The following is a 23,497-nucleotide window of genomic DNA, read 5'->3' on the forward strand; positions in this document are numbered from 1 at the left end:
TCCCCACCCCCCGGGACGTGTCTGGGTGCATTAAGATGCAGCGTGCGTTCCAGAGCTATGCAAATAGTATCCAGTCTCAATTTTGGTGTGTCGTTTGTAAAAAAGAAAAAGACAGCCCCTGGGCCGTTTACTGCTGGTCTCTGCACAATTTTCTGCCTGCTATGCCCTCATTTCATAACCACGGTGACTTTCTCAAATGTTAATTTGGGCATCTCTTTCGGTGTTCCTCGATGATAGCCGTGCTCTTACATTGTTGGAGTTGTTCAATGGAGCCAGTTAGTGTACTGAGTGTGATGGTTACAGTGTCAGACTGGGACCTGAGAGACGCAGGTTCAAGGCTCAAAGCTTAACTGGGTGATTTGGGGCTCATCTCTGATTTTCAGGGGAAGGAAAATCAGTGTTCACTGTCTAACATTCCTTGGAGGACGGATAGATTTTAAAAGTGTGTCTGGGTTGAGTTGATTTACTAAATCATATAGTGCTGTAAAGAAACCCAGAGACTGTCTCGTTTAGACGTCTGCCAGATGTTCCGTGTACGACCGTGCATCCCAACCATGCCTCTGGCTCACTACAGGTCGAAAGCCACATCAGCCATGCTGTACTATGAGGGGGCAGGAGGAGCAGAGGGGGGAGGACCCCTTGCCGGAATGGCCTGCGTGATTTAAGGGACTCTTTTGTCCTGACAGGCTGTTCTCGCTGCTGCAGTCAGTTCTTAATGACTTAGAAGCTGCAACATCACACCACCACATTGAGGGCTGGGGCACGTGGGTGATAACAAACGTCATTATACCTAAAAGTTATTGTTCTCCAGGTACATGTCCTCGTATATAAGTTGGGAGCAGTGTTCCCTCTAAGCCGAGTTAGTGCGAGCTAGCTCACAGTTTTTTAGCCTCCGGCTCACACATTTTTGTCTTAGCCCAGGAAGGATGGCTCCAGAGCAAACTGATTGATGCATATCGCTGGCTCACAACATTAATGCCAGTAGCTCACAAAGTAGAATTTTTGCTCACAGGACTCCACAGCTTAGGGGGAGCATTGGTTGGAAGGACAGTTTCTTTGCTTGACCAGAATGTTGGATGTGTTTTGGAAGTGACATATGTCCCCCCACCCCCCCGCAACACTCTCTGCCCCAGTGTGCTTACTGGCTCTCCTTTACGGTTCTCCTCCTCCTCTCTCTGTAAGAGACTGAACATCCCCTTCCGATCCACGGCACCTTCTCCAGTTCAGTGTTAGCTGGTACTCGTTGATTCCAACTGAAGGGCACCACAAGATTTCTGACATATTTTAAATTATTTGGAATATTATTCTGTACACTAGTGGGGGACCCATAAGGACTTTCAGGATGCGTCTCACTTCCCCCTTCCCCCTCTATTTCCTCTTTCCTTTCCCTGAAAGCCCTCATGCCTTCACAGTACTGTGTGTCACTTACTGTGAGTAGAACCCTATGATGTAGCTTTTGCACCACTTCATGTGCCGTGTTAATATTTACGCTCTGCTTCAGCTCTTTCTGGTTGGCTCCAGACTTCTACAATCCTGTATGGTTTACTGAATGTCCCCTTTTGTTGATTCTCCTGACTTACTCCGTGTAATCCACCTTGAGTCCCTCTGAGAAAGGTAATCTGTAATTAATGTAAGTAAATTAAAAATAAAAATGTGTAACTGTAAAAAAATAAACACATATCTCACTGGATCAGGACTGAACCAGGGTAGACTCTGGCGGCTGCAGAGAATGTAGCAACCTCCCTTCTGGTTCTGGGCCCAAGGTCCACCGGGAGGGACCGGACTTGGGACCGCCTGCCTGGGATACTTCCTGTTCTTGTGTTTCTACGGAGAGGGAGAGATGGGGTTGAGCTCTGCCATCTTCCCAAGGAGTCCAGTCTGGGGTGAAGTGAGGCTTCCTCATTGCTGGCACTCTCTCAGCTGTTGATTGCCCAAAGGGGGCCTGCAGGGTGTCTTTGCAACAAGGGGTTCGACATGTGTGCTGGCAGTGCTACTGTAGACTGCTCGTCATTGCTTTTCTGTTGCAATGCACCTGGTTTCTTATTGCCCTCTGCAAGCAGCCTTGAAGTGCCATTTGACAGTCAGAAAGGAGGCAGGACAAGTGGGCCTTCAGTGGAGACGGCAGCCCTCGCACAGGGGCCTGGTTGCTGGGTCCCACCACTCCTGGGCTGTGCCGCCTGCCCCGGATCTCCTGCCAGCTGGCTCAGCTGAAATGGGCATGATTGCCAGGCAAGCGTGGGCTTTGCAGGATGAATGGGTTGTCTCGGGGGAAACGGTGCTCCTTTGGATTATGCTTCCTGCCCTTCCCTGGAGCAGCCAAGCCTGCCAGGTGGCCTGGAGGCAGTTTCTGGCCCACATAGGGTTGCCATCTTCCACCCCCAGCGGGGGACTTTGGGGGCGTTCCTGGAAGGGGACGTCTGCCGCCCCCCCCCCCAGCCGTGCGCTGGATCTCCAAAAACAGCAGTTCCCTGCACTTAAAGTAGCTGGCAGCCGGCGTTTCCCCTTTAAGAGAAGCTGTGTTTCCCTTTTAAGAACGAAGCTGGCTTTTCCCTGCAAGCTTGCGGAGTTCGCGCTTGGGATGAAACACGGGTTGCACACCCTTAAAGGGAGAGAGATGGGTGGCTGTGGGTGTTGGGGGTGGGGCTTCCCCTGCCGGCCATCTGGCCGGCGGCGGGTAGAACCCCCCCAAAAAACGGGGGACCCTTGGCAAACCGGGGGGGGGGTTTGGCAACCCTAGGCCCACACCATGCCTTGGTGTCATCCTATAGGTCCCTGGAGGTGGGGGGGGGGTTTCCCTGCCACTGCCTCTTGCCCCCCTCCAGGTGGCCTGCCAGAGCCCCCGTTCACAGCTGTAGAGCCGCAAAGGCCCTGGAGCCAGGCCCTGGTGCCTCCTGTTCCGTGGAGCTCTCTCCAGCTGGGGTCCAAGATGTCTGAAGGAGACATTCATCCCTGTGGGCCAGCTTTGGATCTGGGGGGGCAGGTGATCAGGGCCATCGGCCAGAGGGGACCGTCACTGTGGAGGGCGGGGCGGTTGGTAGGTATCAGGACTCTTTTTGTAGCAGGAACTCCTTTGCATATTAGGCGACACACCCCTAATGTAGTCAATCCTCCAAGAGCTTACAGTAGCCCCTGTAAGAACAGCTCTGTAAGATGTTGGGGGATTGGCTACATTAGGGGGGTGTTGCCTAATATGCAAAGGAGTTCCTGTTACAAAAAGAGCCCCTGATTCCAGCATCCCCTTTCCTGGACACACACACACACACACACACAGACAGAGCTGCACACTCTTAGCACCACTAATCCTTGTTGGCATTCTGGTGCTTATTCCAGTGGGCCTTTGGAAAGTGGTTTTTAACTGCCCAGATCATTTTAGGTTATTTTAAAAAATATCTTGACTGCTGCCAGTGGCCACAGCTTTTTGTGTTTATACTGGTTTGTCTTTGTTTGACTTCAGATTGGGTCAATGACTGCCTGTTTATCTAATCTGTGTGTTTAACTGTTGCCTGGGGTATCCTTGGGTTTAGAGAGCCGGGTAGAAATCCTGAAAACAGAGGAACAGAGCTGACCCAAGTTCATGACCTGGGGCTCCAGCTCTCGGGGGCTAAACCCCTCCCACGTATGGGGCGTGGGGCGTGCGCATCTCGCTCTGCAGGCCGGCGTTGGCGTCCTGGGCTTAACTCCCATGCGTGGTTGTTCCAGCACTTTTTGGTGCAGGAGTATTTTGGGCTGGGGACTTCCTGCCCCCAGAGTGGTGGCACGCACAAGAGATCGCCTTGGATGCACTGCAGCAGCCTCCCCTTTGGGATCCGTGGCAGGCTTCCCGTGCTGTCCTATACAACTGCAGCTTTTTCTCGGCTTTCCTGTTGCACTGGGCCTCCCTGACTGTCAGGGTGGGTGAGAGAAATGGGAAATGGTCATCAGGACAGCTGTTCTTCCTCCTCCGAGCGGCATACGCCCCCAAACAAAAAGTTGAATAGTTCTACAAATGGATATATTGTTTCATTTGGGGCCACTGAAGATCTGCAGATTGCTTTACACACTCAGGCAGTTAATGCACAATTGGTCATTAAGGAATCGTTTTAGGAACAGATGCTAACATTTCCTGTTTTTTCCACATTTAAACCTGTGATCCCAAACATAAAAGCCCTGCTGGATCAAACCCGAGGTCCATCTAGTCCAGCATCCTGTTTCCCATAATGCCCCCAGAAGACCCACAAGCAGGCTCTGCCATGGCAGTGTGCCCCTCCTCTGTTGTTTGTTCCAGGACTTTGTACTCAGCATTGGTACTGCCTCTGTACAAGGAGGCTCTATTCCCTGCTGTCATGGCTGATGAGAATCTGGGTCCATCTAGTTCAGCATCTCATTTCCCAGAGCAGACAACTAGAGGAAAGACCCACAAGCAGGGGCACAAAAGCCAAACCCTCCCCCCAGTAGTAGAACGTGGAGGTTCCTTATCAGCCATCATGGCCATTGGTGCAATTGGTCCTTAAAAGCCACCTAAGCAAATGTCTGCCATAACATCGTGTAGCAGTGGTTCCTACTAGTCCATTATGCACTGTTTGAAAAAGGGCTTTCTTTTATCTGTCTTGTTAAAACAGATTGTTTTATTGTTAAAACTGTAGATAGGTGTGCACATTATGAGCTCTTAAAACCTCTTCTAGACCCTGTTGTGTGGATTGTGCATTCTGGCGTGTATCACTTTACTGGAGCAGTGTTGCAGGTACTACTCGTTTTACTCTTTTTGGCTGCCATTCACGCTGCAGAGCTGACACCCGGCTGCAGCTGATGCTTGCACAGAGAGGCGTGACAAAATAGTTAATTAGCATCCCCTTGCCATCCCAGATTCTGTCCTTAGATACACCTGAGCAGTGTGACTGATGGAGAAGGGCATTCCTCGGGGGTGGCTGTGGGCAGGGGGTCCTTCCGTAAGTTATTCAGGTGGCTGGTGACGCAGGCGTGCTCTGACCTCTGCTTTTAGGGTTAAAACTGAAAAGACAGCAGAAAAGGAAGGAAACTTTTTTCCCCCCTTCAAAAATGCAACTTTGGCACAAAACTTATTTGAATCATGCCAAGGCACCAGTTTTGTAGACCTGTTAAATGAAGAGCAGCTGTTATTTTAAGAAGGAGGCTTCCAAATGCCCAAGAGGTATGGCTGAACTGGAAAACTCTGCTGTGTTCTTGTGTACATGGTTGATTCGAATTGTGTGCGTGTGTGTGTGTGTGTGTGTGATTCCTTCTTCTCTCCTTGCTCTGGTATCTGGGGCTTATTTGTCACACACACACATCCATCAAAACTGTCTTGCAATTTCAAGGTCTTTGAGCACTCACAGGCTTGACGATCCAATCAAATGCAGCAGACTGACTGCCCGGCTTTCTAAAGATGCACCTAAAGTAGTTATGATCTGAGAGGCTCATAAAAAGGATACCATAACCCTTCTGTTAAAAATGCAAGATATAACCAGCAGTTTGAGGTATGACAGCTTCTCAAAGTCCACAGAGATTTCTTTCCGGCCACGCCAGTCATAAGTAGTGAGAGAGGTGCGGGTGCAAAGACTAAAGCCTCCTACTGCTGTTCCCCTTGCTGGACTCCAAGGGTGGGGAAGTACTGTTTTGCCATCTTAGTGTTTGATGGAAATCAATGAGACCCTTTTAAAGTCTTGTAAATTAAGGTACATTACAACACCTTGTTCCATTAAAAAAAAAAAGACATAGGGTGGGCTGACCCATGTATGATCCTACCTAACCATCTTGAGAACTTGGTTATCTCCAAATCTCATTTAGATCTTGCAGTATTCTCACTCTCATCAAATTGCCACTCAATAGAAATTAGGAAGCCCTTTCATGTTACAGATTAGTTTATTAGGATCTTTGGTATGATGTGTATTGATAAAATTACTTCTCAGGTTGGTGAGATAGTGAACAGTTTGACCTTTGATGCTTACCTGGGATGCTTATGTTCCTTTGTAACTTATGAAACTGGTTAGTGGTTAAGTGTGCGGACTCTAATCTGGGAGAACCGGGTTTGATTCCCCACTCCTCCACTTGCACCTGCTGATGTGACCTTGGGTCAGTCACAAGCTCTGGAACAGCTGTCCTTGAAAAAGAGCAGTTTGTGTCAGAGTTCTCTCAGCCCCACCCACCTCACAGGGTGTCTGTTGTGGGGAGGGAAAGGGAAAGGAGTTTGTAAGCCGCTCTGAGGAGTTTGTAAGCCGCTCTGGTAGTGAAGGGCGGGGTATAAATCCAATCTCTTCTCTTCTTCTTCTCTTATCTTCCCACCGAAGTGGTACCTGTTTATCTACTTGCAATCTCCTGCTTTCAAGCTGCTAGGCTGGCAGGAGCTGGGGCCAGAAATGGGAGCTCACTCCGTCATGTGGCACTCGGGTCTCAAAATGCTAAACTACAGACCTTCTGGTCTCCAGCTCAGAGTCTTAAATCACCTGTTCTCCTTGGGAAATGCCTTGAAGTCCGCTTCCATTTCTATCTCCTCTTACAGGGTTTCTTGCATCTTCTCTATTATATTGTTCATGATCATGAGAAAATTGTAAGAAAGTTTTTTTGAGAGAGGTATAGAGTGGAGGACTTTTATTTGGGGATCTTTCCCCGCCATGCATGAGCTCCTCTTGGTCGAAGATGGCAGATCTTTATTTTATTTCATCGCCTCAGAGAGGATTTTTTGTCCTGCTGGCACATCTGCCTACAGAACTGTGGGAGTTATTTTCTCTGTCAAGGGAGGTGACAGCTGCAGGACCTCACAGGATGGTGGCTCCTGAAGCATTTGGGAGGTCAAAGGTGAGAGGGAAGAAAAAGGAGGGCATGGAAAGAAGGAGTTGCTTCCTCACCCTACTCCCCTTTCTGGAGCAGGTTCCTCCATAGCAGAGGAGACGGGCAGAGCGATCCTCTGTTGTGCCTGTGCTGTGGCAGCCAGCCACGGTGCAACAGTGGCGCCGCTAGTCACCTCCCTAAGGGTAAAATTACACGCGGGGGGGGGGGGGGTGTGCGATTAGAGTCAGCGCACTTAACCACTACACCAAACTGGGACCTAGGCGATCGCCTCTGCAAGGAGCAGCTATGCAAATCTAAACCTGAGTTTTCCAGTTGTCGCCGCCAAAAACACCCCGGGGGGGGGGGGGGGAAGGTGCTCTGTCAGTGTTGGCGGGCACTGCCGTGGTGGCATCCGTGGCGCTTCTTCTGCAGCGTTCCGTCCTGCTGTTGTTGCTAGGTAGGGGCGGTATGATAGGCAGGTAGGGCAGGCAGGACCGGTGGGCACCGTGAGCCGAGGGGGCAGAGTCAAGTGTTCATCACCGGCAGGCGGTGGAGAGGGGTGGCCTACAGGAGGCTCGCTTCTCCCCTGCAGCAAGCACACCTCCCCTAGAAAGACCAGCTGCTGTCAGAAGCCCTGTCCACCGGTCAGTGGGTGGGTGGGGGCGTCAACCGCCCACCCCACGGGGACACCACAGTGTTGCTCCGCACACAGTGTGCACAGCGGGCTGCAACAGACTCCCTTGGCACTGCCACGCCTACCCTCCCCTGGCAGGGCAGGGCCGCCCCACTGTGGGGTGTCCTCCTGAAACCATTTGTAGGGCGAGGGGGCCGTGAGTGGGTGGGCCGGCGTGAGGGTGTGTGTCCTGAGCTGCTTGGGTTCCCGTGGGCGTGGCCGCAGCTGTGGTAGGGAATGAATGAGGAGTTACCATGGCTGCCAATGGGCTGCACCGGCATCTTTGCCAACACCGTTTTATTTATTTTTATTTATTTATTTCTTGGACTTCTATCCCCCCCCCCGAGCAGGCTCAGGGCGGGTCACAACAGAAAACCAATACAAAATTCAACATTAAGACTAAACATCATATTAAAAATTACAGCTAATTTAGCACCTGTTCTGGGGGGCTGAAAACGCTTTGGGAGTCAGCCTAACTGGCACCATGCCCCCTGGAATGCCCACATTTACACCGGTGCAGGGGTTCACGCCATCCCTTCACCAGCATGTCGCTGTGGTGCAGCTGCATAGGTTGAAGTGCATGGTGCCCTTTGTGCCCTGCGCCAGGGTGAATGCCCTTTGCACCAGCATAACTCCAAGTTACGCCAGCATGGGGGTCAGTCGGCTCCTTGTGCCGACTGCACAGTAAATTGTGACTGCCTCAGTTCTCCCTCAGCGTTTGTTGAGGTACTTATGTTTAGTTGGATTTATATCCCACCCTCCCCTTGACGGGCTCAGGGCGGGTTCTGACAGTATAAATACAGCCCAGGGCCGAGAGAGCCCCTGGCCGAGGCAAGTCGGAGGTCCCTGGGGCTGGGGACCACCAGAAGATGTTGACGGGTGGACCTCAGTGCTCTACGGGGCTCCTATGGGGAGAGGCGGTCTCGAAGGTAGTCCCTGTAGTCCCCTGGGGCTGATCCCACCTGCTGATACTTTAGCTTCTGGTGCTGGTTGGAGTTTGCAGCTTTTCCTGTGTATAAAATAGCAGACGTTTGATCTATGCTGAGTCTTGGTTTGTTTGATGAAGAGGGCAGGAGTGTTCCTTGACCAAAACAGGCACATAACACCAACCTACAAGGGAGCTAGTACAGGTCCAAAAGGGAAATCAGTTGGGCATTTTGAATCTGTTTTATTTATTATGATTTACTGCAGGCTGGAAGGTCGGTAGTTCAGCAGTTCGAGACCCGAGTTCCGCAAGATGGAGTGAGCTCCTCCCGTCTCTGGCCCCAGCTCCTGCCAACCTAGCAGTTTGAAAGCAAGAAATTGCAAGTAGATAAATAGGTACCACTTCGGTGGGAAGGTAACAGTGTTCTGTGTGCCTTGGCGTCTAGTCATGCCGGCCACATGACCACGGTAATGTCTTCGGACAGCGCTGGCTCTTCATCTTGGAAACGGAGATGAGCACCACATCCCTAGAGTCGGATTCGACTGGCTTTCAAGCAAGGGAAACCTTTATCTCTACCTTTACCTAAAATATTTCTACCCTGCCATGCTGAGCCATAGGTCTTCCAGGAGGTTTACATGAATCAAAGTGCTATAGTAAAATCATAATACAAAAGTACCAACAGAACAGCCCAAAAAACCTAATAGCAAAATCTTCCCCAGAGCCCACTAAGGCCCCTGCGCACGGTTAGTGAGAGAACCATGCACACCTTCCCTGGGCAGGGCATTCCACAGCTTTGTTGAACAGGCTCTGCTTTGCATTGCCACCCATTGTGCTTTGGACACTCTGGAAGGGTCTTCTCCAGCGCACCAACTAATAGACCACAGTGGTTCTGTAAATTTTAACAGATTCAGACTTTACTCAGAGAAACTTCATCACTGATTCGTAATTTTCTGTTGTGCTTACTTTTCCTGCATGTGTACTTGTTCTCTCTCTCTCTCTCTCTCTCTCTCTCTCTCTCTACCTCACACACACACACCCACATCCCCTCTCTCACACACACACACACACACACACACACACACACACACACACCAGAGTTGGAGAGGAGATAAAGTAAACCACAGTGTACCCGCTTCCTGTCTAATGTGGTATCAGCCTCACCAGAGCAATACCTCAGCAGGGCTCTTGGATTTTCATTCCTCCTTCATGTGCATCGTACAGCAGTCCCATGGATGTTCTCACTCTCGAAAGTGGCCAAGTGCTTCATATAATAGTTGAAAATGGATGAATGAGCAGCACCATCAGAGTGTAAATATTTCATGATTTGCTTTCTTTATTAAAAAAAAAAAAACAGCTCAGGGCGACTTGCAACATAAAAAAAAGAAAGGGGAAAAACTTACATTGGGCACCAAAAAAATTCAATTTAAATATCAATCAGAACAATAGAAATCATGAGTATCAGAAGCCATTTGGAGTGCTGAATGACACTAAGCTGGTAATGCTTTTAAAAATGAACAAGTGTTCTCATTTTGCATTACACTGTAAGAAGTGAAGTCTGATGGGCAGTGCTGAATGTGGGCACTGCCATCAAGAGTGCCCTGCCCAGAGTGCACCCAGAGGGGGCATTTCAGGAGCCTGCAAGTCGTTGCCATGTTGCTTAGTGAGCAGGGCCCTGGGAGTGGCAAACTGTGCAAACCCTGGCAGTCCTTGCAGTGTGAAGGCCTTCTTTCCTCGCCCACTTCAGCATTGCAACCGTGGGCACTGCAGCAGGTGGCAAGGTAATGGCCACTGCAGGCAAATCTCAACTGCTGAAGATGAAATCCACATATGAAAAAATAATTTCCTACCAAAGGCAAAAACGCCACTATGGTGATCTTTCAGCCAAAATTGGCTGGGGCAAATGTGTGTTAAAGTTGCAGCAAACAAATTTCTGGATACGGAAGAGTCAGTCCCCCAGGCAACTGAAGGGAAGAGAATTCTTGACTTAGTCCTGTGCTCCAGGATCTACTGTGATATGTCAGTGCTGTTGAACCATTTGGAGAGAGTGACCACAGTGCAATCAAACTTGTCCTGCATGTGAATGGAGAAGTTGTCCAGTAAGTCCAATGTGGCGCTGCCTAGTTTTCAAAAGAGGAAGGAGTGACATGCTGAAAGGGAGAGTCAGGAGGGTCGAGTCCTTTTAGTGTGCTCAAGGCCACCACAGTAGAAATGCAGGTAAAATGCATGCTGCAGGTCAGGAAGGATTTGAGAGGATGCCAGGGGAAATAATTCACAGAGACGAAAAGGCTCCTTTAAAAAAATAAAAATAAAATGTGTGTGTGTGTGTGTGTGTGTGTGTGTGTGTCTTGGCCAACAAGTGAATAAAATGGAACCGTAGATCGCTGAAGATTCAAATATCAGCTGCTGTTGAGCCGTGGTAGTTAAACAGAACCTCCATGATCAGAAGTCGTATGGCTTTTCATATGGATTGCTAAGGGTTGGCAGGAGTTGCAGGTGTGCCTTCTGGAAGCACCTGGCTGGCAGGTTGCTGGAAACTGGATACGGGACTAGAAGGACCTTCCGGTCTGACCCTACAGGGCGCTTTTTATGCTCAAATAAGCAACAGTGCAAAAAACGACAGGCAAGATTACGTTGGCTTTCCTGCTAGTTCATTTTGTTTCTGAAAGGGGGATGTGGCGTTTGTCATAGAGTCTGGGCTTAGAAAAATTCTTCAGGTGGTGGAGGAAACAATGACGCCTCACCTGGATTTTTACAAGAGAAATCGGGTGGTGCTGAACAGACAGTATCTACAGGTGACTGAAGTGGGAGGGACCCGGTATCATTTGGGCAGAGGTCCTTGCTAATTTCACTGTTCCAGCTGGGCGGAGGGGGCAGATCAGCTGGTGCTGGCAAGAGATCATCGGACTGGAGTGGAATGTCAGTCAAGCTGCCCGGTCCATCCGAAATTGGAGTCTGCAGGCTTGTTGAGGAAGAAACTGAATTCTCTGTTGCCGTAGGGCTTGACTGGCTGTCCCTTTTATCTGCACTCTCTGCAGATGGGTCATCAGGGCTTTGCCCTGTTTCCGACGGTTGTCCCTCGGCATTTTCCGACAGCAGCGTGTTCTTGTTAAACTTCCAGGGCAAGAGAGAGAGAACAGAAGCGCGCTTTGAGCTTTGCACGGGCTCTTTGTCTGTGGTTATTTCTAGCACGTCTCCATCTGCAAATGGGGAACGGCCAGCCCAGTGGGGATCCACTGAACCGGTCCTCCTCAACCTCTTCCACAGGAAGATGCCGACAATCACCGCTATCATAGTCACCAAGATGATACCAACCAGCACTGCCCCTATTAAGTGCCCATCATGGAGCTTGTCTCCTTGTGCTGTGGTAGCAGTGGACACTGGCAGCCCTCTGTGTTTGCCCGTTGGAGATGAAGGCGTGAAGGGTTGGGTGGTGGGGCCAATTCTTAAAGTGGTGGGTGTCTGGAAAGTGGCTGAAGGATCTGACGGCCCCTTGATCTCAGCAGAGAGGGGGCTACCCCACAGCTGTCCATAGAAGAAAATAAGAACAATGGCTTTGGTGCCCATCTTCATCGTCTGCTGTCAACTCTTCTGTAGTTGATAAAATAGAAAAGGCAGTTAGTTCTCAGACGACTATTCATGTTCTCTCAAAGTACATACTGGGATGTACATTGTGTGGGTTTTGGTTACAGCAGGTGTACATCAGTGTCTTGCTACTGGACACAGAATTGAACGTATGAAGACCATAGACCTTGGATCAGTGGCCTACCCTGACTGGCAGTGGATTCCCAGGGACGTGGGTGGAGAAAGGTCTTACTGACGCGCTCCTTCAGGTGCCGAGGCCAGAGGTGTCGAGCCTGTGTCACTCTATATGCAAAGTACTTAGCCTGAGCCCCTCCCCTACAGGAATTCAGCCCTTCCCTGAAGAAACAAATTTCACTTTTCACAACAGACTTGTTTCCAGTGTGAGGGATACTGGAAGTCTGAATTGTAAAATGTAATTTCTTTATCCAGAAAACCCCGAAATGTGTGACTTAATAAGCATCTCTAGGAACTTGGCATAGATCCTCCCCCTGCCCCTCCCTGTGAAGATTGTTGGGGGGGGGGAGTTGGCCTGATTTGGACGTTGTCAGGCCCTAGAATGGTGTGGGAGATGAAATGGGGCTACGCAGCTGGGTCCCAGCAGCATTTACCAAACTCCTGAAAGCCGGACATACTTCCCCCCCCTGAAGGCACACCTGAAAAGGTTTTCTTTTAAAGCATAGCAATGTGAAAATCATGCACTTGTTCCTCTTCTGAGCATGTCTTCCGTGTCTCCACATCGGAGGTGATCGAATGATCTAATTTCACCTGATCCGGAGAGGCAGAGGCACTGTATCCCCCCCTACCCTCAGCAGAGCCTAGTTGGAAGGGGGCCAAAGCAGGGGATCATGCAGAGATGCAACGGGCAGCCTCTATGGATAAGGAGCATTTAATTACATTGTTTCTAAGGACATGTAGTGCTCGGGTTGGGGGAAAGGAGACCAGGAAGGTTGTGTTTTCTGGGTCTGTTCTGTAGTATAGCACGTGGACAGATAATAGCTCTCCCAGGCAAATGAACCCGCAGATGAAGCTGCTTTCTGCTGAATCTACCCTTGGTCAGTGTCGCCTGCTCAGACTGCCAGACGCTTTCCTGGGGCTCTCGGGTGTGTGTCTTTCCCGTCACCCAATCTTTTTAATTAGGAATGCTGCAGACTGAACCTGGGTCCTTCTGCCTCTCCCTACTACTTCGAAGACCTTTCAACGCTGACATTTTAAAAAAGTTTACTACACTAGAAATATGTGGATGGAGCTAGGACACTTCTAGTGAGAAATAATGGCATGGGGGGTTGTATTTTTAAAATATGTGCGTGTGAGTGTGTGTGCACCTGGAAGTCATGGCGACCTCAGGTGACGGACCCCTACTGGGGGCCTGGAGGATATTCAGAGAGGGGGCTGGAAAAGGCCTGCCCCTGCCCTCCTGCCTCTGGTATTCAAAGGAGGTCTCCCACCCAGGTACCTGCCGGAATCGATCCGGCTTAGCTTCCGAGATCTGACGAGATCAGGCTTGCCTGGGCTATCCAGGGCAGGGCAGAAATCATGGCATTTTGATTTGGTCAGTATTCTTTACAATAGAAATATACACTAGCTGCTCCAAATAATATGTTTATTGAAGACTTTCCAGAATTCATTTCATTGGTAGCATGCAGGATTTTATTAGCGGGTGTGAGGTAGTGGAGTCTGCAAATGCATACAGAAGTAAATACCTGTATTTGTAGCGACATTGAGGTAGTAATTTAAAAGCTGTTGGAATTTGGACTGCTGTCTGGGAAAGCTTATTTCTGTCATGTATAATACTCCTGACTCATCTCTCTTGCTCTCATTTTTGTTTGAACTGAAATGTCATTTCCAACAGAGTTCGGAGTCAGTTCAGGTCTCTGCATCTTCTGTTAGTCACCCTCGTTTTTAGCCCACCACCCTTCAAAAAGCTCAGCAGTAGACGGCCACCTCCTCCATTTTGCCCTCATAGGGCAAAAGATGCCTTGTTCACACTCACCCAGGAAGCTTCTTTGCAAGTTGGGGATTTGAACTCAAGCCACAGTCTGGTATTCTAACCATTGTACCACACTGGGTTTCTGTGTGTGTGTGTGTGTGTGGCAGTGGGACACCTGCTTCATGGTAGTCCACTAGAGAAAGGACAGATGCCAGTGCTCCATCAGGCTTTAATCAGAGACTTGAAAAATTACTCTTTTTAATGCATCAACTTTGAACACGGTCGAAGGGAAAACCCCCAAACAGCCCTTCAGTAACCTGGCCCCTTTAAATAGTTGGTGTTGCAGAACATGCAGCTTTGAACGGCAAGCAAGCAAGCTCGGCAGTATTCCACACCGGTCTTGCAACCCTCGCACTCGCTGGCCTTTTTCTAGCAAAAGAAGCAAAAGAAAGTCTGTCTTACCTGGAAGGCAACGTCTCCTGTACTCACCAGCTTCGGGTTTTCGAGTTCACATTTTAATATTTCAGGAGTAAGGAAGTGAGCACACAGCAAGAGTGCTAAATGGTGGGTGGCTCTTGTGTTGCAGAAGGATACTATTTTCACATAAAGAGGAAGTGTGTCACCCTTTGGTGAAGGAAGTATCAAGTCGAGAGATGACTTGAGAACCTGGGTCTCAGTGTTTGCACCGGCGGAGGGCACAGTGTGGGCAGCACGACCGTTGGGGAAGGGCTCGTGACCGCTGGTGTCAGTTGTGGGAATGAATACAAACATGATGCTGGAAAGTGCTGTCGGGTCTCACCTGACGTCTGGCAACCAGAGTTCCCCCTGGCATGCGTATGTGTGTAAATCCGCATAGGTTCCCTCCTCTCCATGCACGGCTTCTCATCCTAAACTCAGGGGTGCTTCCTTTAGGGCGCCCCACCCTCCCCTAGTGCACTGAGGAACAACCCCCCCCCAATATCTCGGCACCAAGTGAGCAGTTTGCTTTGCCTCCAGTCCCACCGACAACTGACTATGTCTTGCACAACCAGGGGTAGCTTCCCTGCCGCCCTCCTCCTCTCATGTGCTTGGCAGAAGAGCTAGTCACGTGGCGGCCAGAAAGCGTCTCTTTGCAGCCTTAATGGCAGGCAAAAGGTGCGACAGCCGCTTGCCAAGCAGAGAGGAGGCAGTCCCACCACCTCCTTTCCTTCTCAAGGGCGGCAGGACTAGCTGCTGCCTTGTCCCCCTCAGAACCCGGTCCCTTTTCCTAGCCACAGGGGCAGCAGTTTCGGGGAGAAGGGGGTGTCTCTGGGAAGCATCTCGGAGGAACTGGGCAGGCAGCCCAACTACTCTGGTCTTCCGTTGTTCCCGGGACTGGGGCAGCGCTCCAGTCTGTGGGGCGGGAGGCTCCTGCGCGGCTTTATGCCCAGCGGCTCACCTCACCTCGCCTTGCTTTTCCTGGGAGCTGCAGGGCAGCAGCGGCGGACTGTGCTCCCCTCGCTCCCACTGGGACACCACCACTGGGCTCGAGAGGCCACTGAAGGTGGCTGGTCAGCTGAGTTTGAGCCTTTAGATGAGATCTTAGCCTCTTTTTCTTTTTCCAGTATTTCCTTCCAGTTTGAGAGCCAGTTTGGTGTAGTGGTTAGGAGCGCAGACTCTAATCTGGGTGAACCGGGTTTGACTCCCCACTCCTCCTCCACATGCAGCTGCTGGTGTGACCTTGGGTCAGTCACAAGTTCTCTCAGAGCTGTTCTCTCAAGGGCCGTTCTTGAGAGAGCTCTCTCAGCCCCGCCTACCTCACGGGGTGTCTGTTGTGGGGAGGGGAAGGGAAAGGGATTGTAAACCACTCTGAGACTCCTTCAGGTAGTGAAGGGCCATGGGGTATAAATCCAGTCTCCCCCTCCCCCTCCCCGCGACTCCCTTGAGCTCAGTTCTCAGGAGCAGCAACCTCCAGGTGCACAGTTCAGGCAGGAGGAGGGGGCGTTACCGGCTGCAATGGCGTCCAACATGGATAGAGAAATGCTACTGGCTGACTTTCAGATACATTTCAAATCCCCCCCCCCCCAATCCCCACTCCTGCCGTATTCAACCCATAATCTGCTCTTTGCTTTCCTTCTCCCCTGGCCTCTTGTGTTTTTGAGGGAAGATTTAAGTACTGGAATTGTGAGCATTGTTCTGAAACAATAGTGGAATTAAAAATAATATTAATACTGCTTTCAGTTGCATTCAATTTTCCAAGTGGCACAAATAATGAAAAGCTGCTTCACTAATAAGTAAGGCATTTTAATTATCTTAGTCCTTCACAAAGAAAAAAAATTCAGACAGAGGTGTCTGGCTGTTCTTAGATTTGTATCCTTCACCTCCATGGAAGCTTTTAAATAATAGATGGCTGCAGTGAGCTGGGAATAAGGTGCTGTCATTGTGACACACCCTGTACCGCTTTCGGTCGTCTGCCCAGGGAAAGATGAATTAAGTGATGATGACTATAGTAGTCGGAAATTTGATGGAGAATGCAGTGTCTGAGTGACAGGGGAGACTGATTCATTAAGAAAATACACCTTTCAGAAGAAGTGTTTTCCACGAAACGGAACGCTATTCTGGAAAGTTTCATAAACGACTATGAAGAACTGCTTTGATTACATCCGTGAAGATTTGTAGTTCTGAATGATTGTTTAATATATTAGAATGATTAGCGTAAGGTTTCCAGTTTTCTGTTTTGATCTCTGTTGTATATGTTTAAGGCTGGGTTCTTTCCGTATTGTTTTTGGCATGGTAACACACCTGCCAGCAGTCCAAGAGTCAGTCCTTGTTTCAAACTTTGACGTGAGAGAGAAAGGTGGGGAAATTTCTGGGAGGGAGCCTGTGGAGGGGAGGCTTTGTGGACAGTGGGGGTATCACGCTCTAGAATCCACCCTCCTAAGTAGCTGTATTCTCCAGGGAAGCTTTTCTCCCCAGGAAGAACTTGGGAGACCAAAGTGGCTGGCAATATCTTTCTCCCCCCCCCCTTGAGGGAGGGAGCGTGTGACTGGCCTGAGGCCTCCCTGCGAGTCTCCAAGGCAGCATGGACGTTTGGCCCAGGTCTTCTCGATCCTAGTCTGGCGCTACAGCCACTACACAGACTCAGCTGGGAGGTTTCTCATTAGAGCAAAGATGGTGGCTTCCTCTCTCTTGAGAAGGTGGGGCAGTGGCACCAAGCTCTCCCTTTGCTGAACAGCCTTTTTTTTTTTAGAATGAAGAAGTGTCAGCTGACCGGGTGTTTTGCAGTTCCTGTTTGCTAGCAACTGTTTCTTAACAGCTAAGAAGGGGAGGAGCAGGACAAGTTAGCTGCAAGCGTGCCATAGAAACGTTGAGCTGGAAGGGACCAATCCCCTGCACCGTGCAGGAAATTCACAGCTACCTCCCCCCTCTACTCCCCGAGTAACCCCTGCTCTATGTCCAGAGGAAGTAAAAAAAACCTTCATGGTTCCCTCCTTCTCAGAACTAGGCCTCAGGTACGCGGTTCTCCTTTCCCCATTTTATTCTCTCAACAGCAGGAGAGAGGGGATATTATTGACCAAAGGTCATCTGGCAAGCTTTGTGGAAGAGTGGGGATTTGAACTTGAGGCCCCCAGTTCCTGGTCAGACCCTCTAAAGACCTTTGGTGTAGTGGTTAAGTGCGCGGACTCTAATCTGGAAGAACCGGGTTTGATTCCCCACTCCTCTACTTGCAGTAGCTGGGTGACCTTGGGCAAGCCATAGTTCTGTCAGAGCTGTCCTTGAAAAAGAGCAGTTTCTGTCAGAGCTCTCTCAGCCCCATCTGCTGTGGGGAGGAGAAGGGAAAGGAGTTTGTAAGCCGCTCTGAGACTCCGAGTGAAGGGTGGGGTATAAATCCAATCTTTTCTTCTTCTCCTAAACTGCACTGCACTGCAGCACTCTGGGTCCTTCACTCCAGGGGCATCCCTTCAAGCAAGTCCATGCAAGCAAAGGCCCCAGGAGTGAGGGGATGTCTAGCTTGGCTCTCGACTGGTGATGTTGGGCTGGTTTCCTCCACGTTTTTGTCTGCTCAATTGCGCTAACAGGCCCCTGACGACCTTGGATGCATTTCCATAGGCGCAATTCCTGTAGTGGCTGTCGGCCTGTGATGTAACTATGAACAGGAAGCGCTGTGTTCCTGTGTGGTTGCAAGTGGGTGTTGTGTAGCTCTGACTCCTTCCTTGTGGCTCAGCGAAAAAGCTGGTTTCCAAGGGGAATTCACTGCTCCGCTTGCTGTTTGGCTCCTTGTTAAAAAAAAATTAAATAAATAGAAGCGGTTGCCGAGCTGCTTGGCGTGTTTTGACATGTTGTGTCCCTGCGCATCTGCAGTGGGGAAGTGCGCGTCTGAGCTGTCAGTGCAGAAGTCCTTCCTGTGCTGCTGCTGCTCTGCTGGCCCCGCTGCTCTGGCCACTGCCCTGAGGGACCCCGCAGCCACCCCCGGAACTGCGCGGAGCCTGGCCAGAGCACGGCAAGCAGGAGGCAGCACTTCTCTTCCTTCCAGGCTGAAGAGGCCAGGGAAGAAGGTGCTGTTAAAGGCAAGAGAGAAAAGGAGCACGAGCGTCTGCAGGAGGGAAGTTGGCCTGCTGTAGCCCTAAGAAGGGGGAGAAACTTCCCAGTTGTGTGTCCTCCTCCTCTTCCTCTCTTGCCCCCGCGATAAATTTCATCCTAACGTGTAACACATAATTATATGCAATCGCTAATGGTGCTCCTTAGTATTGCCCCAAGTGCTTTCTGAAGCAGCCACGTGTTTCCTTCTGGCCTGAATACGAGCAACAGTGGAGTGAAGCAGCCCACCCACTCAACGGAGTTTCCCAGTCAAGGTGCCACGGCTGAGAAGGCCTCATTTCCCCCAGTCAGTGGCCATCGTTTGGGCAGAATGATTCGATCTGCTGCCTGTGGGAAATGCTCTTCTGAGTTAGGTGGCAGCTCATTTCGTTTAATTCGTTAGATGAAATATTCTTTACTGGCTGCCTTGAAAACATGCTGAACTACTCTTTATAAAGCATTTATCCCATTCCCAAACTTAGAACCGCCCATCTTGACCTGAAATGACTTTGATTATACTGTGTGACACTAAAGACCCTGGTCAGCATATTAAAGGATGGCTTTATCATTTTGCTGTACGTAATGACAGGAAACTCCAGTACAGGGTTCTATAGATTTCTCTACAAGCCCTCTCCCCAGTATGAGAAATATTCCCAGTTGTTTGTTCAGCTAAATTCCTTTTTAAAAAAACACATGTGTAACACAGAGGTAAATTACACAGTATGGGCAGGCATTAGACAACCTGTGGCCACAAATGCCATTTTGGAGGAGTATTTCACCATTTCCAAATTGCGCCTTTTCAAGTACCAAAACAGCCCTCTTATGGCTTGACTTTTAACCCAGCCCTGGAGATTCAGAACTGAGTTCACCCGCAGAGCAGTGCTGCCGCTGAGATCTGCTGAGATTTTGCAGTTTCTGTTCTTGCCTTGGGTGTCCTAATGTTGTTTTGCAAACAGTGTATTTGTTTTTCTAATTTGTTAAAGTAGTGTCCTGCCTGTATGTTTGAAGAAGGGTTTACAAAATGAGGAATCATTGTATTGACCTAGTTCCACATAGTTTCCAAATTTACATGGAAAGAAGGTATTGGAGGCAAGGGTTCAAACAACTTCCAGACTCCTGCAGTGATTTTTCAGGCCAGAGGCACATAACAAAAGGGAGGGTGGGCGTGTGCGAATCCCTGCGATAACAGAAGAAGGAGGAGGAGGAGGAGGAGGGGGAGGAGACTCTCACTTAGAGTCTCAGAGCGGCTTACAAACTCTTCTCCCTTCCCCTCCCCACAACAGACACCCTGTGAGGTGGGTGGGGCTGAGAGAACTCTGACACAAACTTCTCTTTCAGGAACAGATGTGCCAGAGCTTGTGACTGACCCAAGGTCACATCAGCAGGTGCAAGTGGAGGAGTGGGGAATCAAGCCCGGTTCTCCCAGATTAGAGTCCGCATGCTGTAGCGCCGTGTCTTCGACTAGACATCCCACACTCTGCTTTTGGATCCACCTATGAGCCTAATTTCCTACTGAGATCAGTCACAGCCAGCCCTGCCCTGTAGCTGGACTGGTGGAGGGAAAGATGCGATAAACTCATGACCGTAAGGAAATGTGCCAGTAAGGGAGAGAAAGCAGGGTATAGTTCCAACCAGTGTTCCCTCTAAGCTGAGTTAGTGTGAGCTGGCTCACAGTTTTTTAGCCTCCGGCTCACACGTTTTTGTCTTAGCTCAGGAAGAATGGCTCCAGAGCAAACTAATTGATGCAGTAGCCAAATAACTTGCTCACAATTCTAATGCCAGTAGCTCACAAAGTGGAAATTTTGCTCACAGGACTCCACAGCTTAGAGGGAGCATTGCTCCTGATCTATGGAGATTCCAGTTTTAAAGCCAGTCTTCAGGTGAGTGGCAAAGAGCTAAAAACTTACTTTTAAAAACTAACTAAAAATTAAAGCTTGGATTCTCTGGACACCGCATTGTATGCCCAACACTGAATCCCATACTTCCGAGGCCAGAATGTGGGTTGCACACAGCTCTGTCAGTTCTTTTCAAGGGATATCCTCTTTTTACAAAATAAAAAGGTGGAATTAATGCTTGTTGTTGAGCATAATTTTTTTTCTGCATACTGTTGTAAAACCTTATTCTCATCATCAGGATTAACTACCTGCCCCCGCTGCATTTTTCTTGCAGCAGTCCAAAAACAGTGGTTCTGTCACTCTGTCCTTTTAGGGAACTGTCTGTTGCAGTCTGGAATTGTTACTTTTATCAGTTTATGAAAGAAACAGAGTTATCATTGAAATAAATATGAGTCTGGTGGCACCTTGACTAACAATTCACTCATGTTCAGGTGCCCCCTGGACTCCTGTTTTGTTTTGCTACTTCAGACGAACACAGGTACCCATCTGGGTTGACAGTTGTTACTGGTTACTGAGTGTGCATATCAGATACAGACATATACCACAAGACGTTTGTGCGTTTCTGTTTGTAGGAATTAAATTTCATTGTGGTTCAAGTGTCGGTACCTCAAAGTCAATCTGGGGCAGCCAGTTACCATCTGAAGGCAACGCACTGCTTTGTTTCCCTTGAACAAGACAAGCAGTAAAGTATAAATAAAACAGAAATAACTTCTGGTGAGTTTGAAAGTTATAGCAGCTTGCAAATAGTTATTACTATTTTACATTTTTATTCCCCAAAGAAGTTCAGAATAGTGTATACTCCCCTCCATTTTATCTTCATACAACACCCCTGTGGATTATGCAGAGAGAGACTGGCAGAAAATAACCCACTGACGTCCGTGGCTGAGCTGGGATTTGACTGTGGTCCCAACGTGACCAGCAAGTGCAACATATTGGATCCTATTTAGTTTATGTCAGATCAAGATTTGACTTTCAGCTGTGCGAGGGGGGGCGGTGGCGGCATCCAAACAAGGATGTCTCTTGTTTTAACAGAAGAGAATCTCTTTGGAACAAATTGAGCATTCCCCCAAGATGGTTGTTTCCCTTTGGCAGTCCAGTGTGTATTGTCTCCTGTTCCACATTCTCATGTAAAATGTTGATTAGCATTGAAAGCTTTACACTGATCCTGCTAAAAAGGAAATATGTTTCCCTCCCTTCCTCCCTCCTTTGTAAAAGCAGTTTAAAGAAGCTAAAGACATTATCAGAAAGTGAGTGAGTCATATGGATTTTTGACCACTGGTAGTAAATGTTGGCCTGGCGTGATCTGGTCCATGGGGTCGCAAAGAGTCGGACTCGACTGTGCGACTGAACAACAACAAGTAAATGCTGTAGGCCACCACTGATCAAGTGTGAGACAAAGCATAGGAGGGAAGATCGCTCTGGAAAGGGTCTGTGTCCGTCTCTCCTTGGGAGACAGGCTCCCACATATGGGCAAGCCCTAGGATCTGCAAAATGCAGGTTCTGTGTTGAGGCAGTTCTAACAAGCAACACAAAGACCTGCTTGTGTGTGGGAGGGAACATACGCATCCTCTTGTGCACTTCAGGCAGGTTGGCAGTTCAATCAGTACACCCTTTGATTTGGGATGGGGGGGGGGGTTCAAACAGACAGGAGATGGCACCTCCCCTGAAGTCACGCTTCACGCATTGAGAATCATACAGGAAGAGATCTGTATGGTTGATCCGAGGTTTTTCTTGTAAACCTCTCAACTATCCTGGTGACTGCGGGGGGAGACTTTCCTGATGTTTTCCCCACCTTGCATAGTTCTGTTTTCCCACCGGATAGAAATGCTCTCTTTCTCTTGGATGAGTAACTTTCAAATCTTCTTTAAAACATCCACATTTGAGTAGCTGTGAAATCTTCTTCACCCCAGAATAATGTGGGGCACTTTTGTCTATTACAATAGCTTATATATATGTAACACCCCAATGATAACCAGCAGCAGTTTCTACCTAGAACCCAACATGCTCCCAAGAGTGGTGTGCAACTTCCAGGTTTTTAAAATGGCTGTCCAAACTTGGCTTAAATCTCAACCCTGGCTAGGGTGCTGTCGTGTGATGTTGGTGGCATCTCTCGGTGTTTCTGTCTGCTGGATATTTCTCTAGCTAGTTTCTTCCCAGCTTCTTCAAATTGCTCATGTCCTGCGCTTGCTCTCTCCAGCCCAGGGCCTTCTATCTTTGGGTCAGTTCCTGGTGTCTCATTGGGCATCCTCTGCAGTGTTTCCAAACCAAGTGGCCACAAACTGTTCCCACTCAGAAAGTCCCCATTGCTCCTGGGCAAGCGCTTGCTTGGCTGTCTTCTCTTGAGATGGGACATTTTGCTTGCCAGAACTACAGTGACCAAGAGTAGGATAACACAGATGAAGCCAAGGACCCCAGTGATAATAAAGCAAATTAACATCAGTCTCTTACTGTTTTCTTCACAGATTTCAGCTGCGTTAGTTGTAGCCTGCTCCTTGCCAAGGGTCACTGGCCCCTGATCACTGTTGGTTGTAGTGGTTGTATAAAAAGACGTCAGCGCCTCTGGTGGTAGTGTAGAGGGCAACGGGGGGGAAGCTGACATCTCTGTTGGCGGTCTCGATTGGGAGATGGATGTCTCTGTTGGTGATGCAGGTTGGGAGGCAGATGTCTGTGTTGCAGAAGTAGTTTCCTCCTGTGGAACCGTTGTAGTAAGAGCTGTGCTTGGTTCTGTGGGCTCCTGGCTTGTTGGGTTTTGAGTGGTAGGAATTGCAGGACTCTCAGTCATTCCCAAGGGGGCATCAGTAGCACTTGCTCTTGCTTGTAAGTATAATGCTAGGATGACGCCCAAAATGAAAGCCGGATGTACATGTGAGTTGCCCATCAGTTCCATGTTGGTGGGACGGTTGTCACCTGCAAGGAGAGGGAACCAGTAAGATTAAATTAGCTTTACACCCAGAGGAACATTTGATTCAGTGGTTAAGAAAGATTTTGCTGAATTAATATTTGTTTGTTGGCTTAATTGACAGTATAATTCACTTTGATAATGGACTGGTTTATTTATTCATTTATTTCTAATCCACTCTACTCTAGGGGTTGAGGCAGTTAACTACACATTAGAGTGGTGATCAAGCCTGTAAAAAATGGATAACTGTTTCATGTTCTGACTTCAGATCTCAGGTATAACTAATTTCGTCTTACAA

At 49.1% G+C, this 23,497-nt stretch overlaps 2 protein-coding genes across 2 annotated transcripts in view; one reads left to right on the top strand and one right to left on the bottom strand.

The window, feature by feature from the left end:
* Positions 1–23,497, top strand: part of NF1 (neurofibromin 1) — a 306,134-nt gene that overhangs the window by 168,159 nt on the left and 114,478 nt on the right. The gene's annotated exons all lie outside the window — the stretch shown is intronic.
* Positions 9,585–14,410, bottom strand: EVI2B (ecotropic viral integration site 2B). Its single transcript, XM_015421939.1, has 2 exons — positions 14,332–14,410; positions 9,585–11,948 (listed from the first exon to the last, which is right to left on the bottom strand). Exon 2 carries the CDS (start codon positions 11,928–11,930, stop codon positions 11,058–11,060), a length of 873 nt encoding a protein of 290 aa, XP_015277425.1. The 5' UTR covers positions 11,931–11,948; positions 14,332–14,410; the 3' UTR covers positions 9,585–11,057.

This window comes from Gekko japonicus, unplaced genomic scaffold, assembly GCF_001447785.1.
Source record: "Gekko japonicus isolate JY-2015 unplaced genomic scaffold, Gekko_japonicus_V1.1 scaffold43, whole genome shotgun sequence".
NCBI lineage: Eukaryota > Metazoa > Chordata > Lepidosauria > Squamata > Gekkonidae > Gekko > Gekko japonicus.

What these genes read in the sequence shown, in the direction of transcription:
- EVI2B (XM_015421939.1), bottom strand. Translation starts at nt 11,930, where the DNA reads ATGAAGATGGGCACCAAAGCCATTGTTCTTATTTTCTTCTATGGACAG.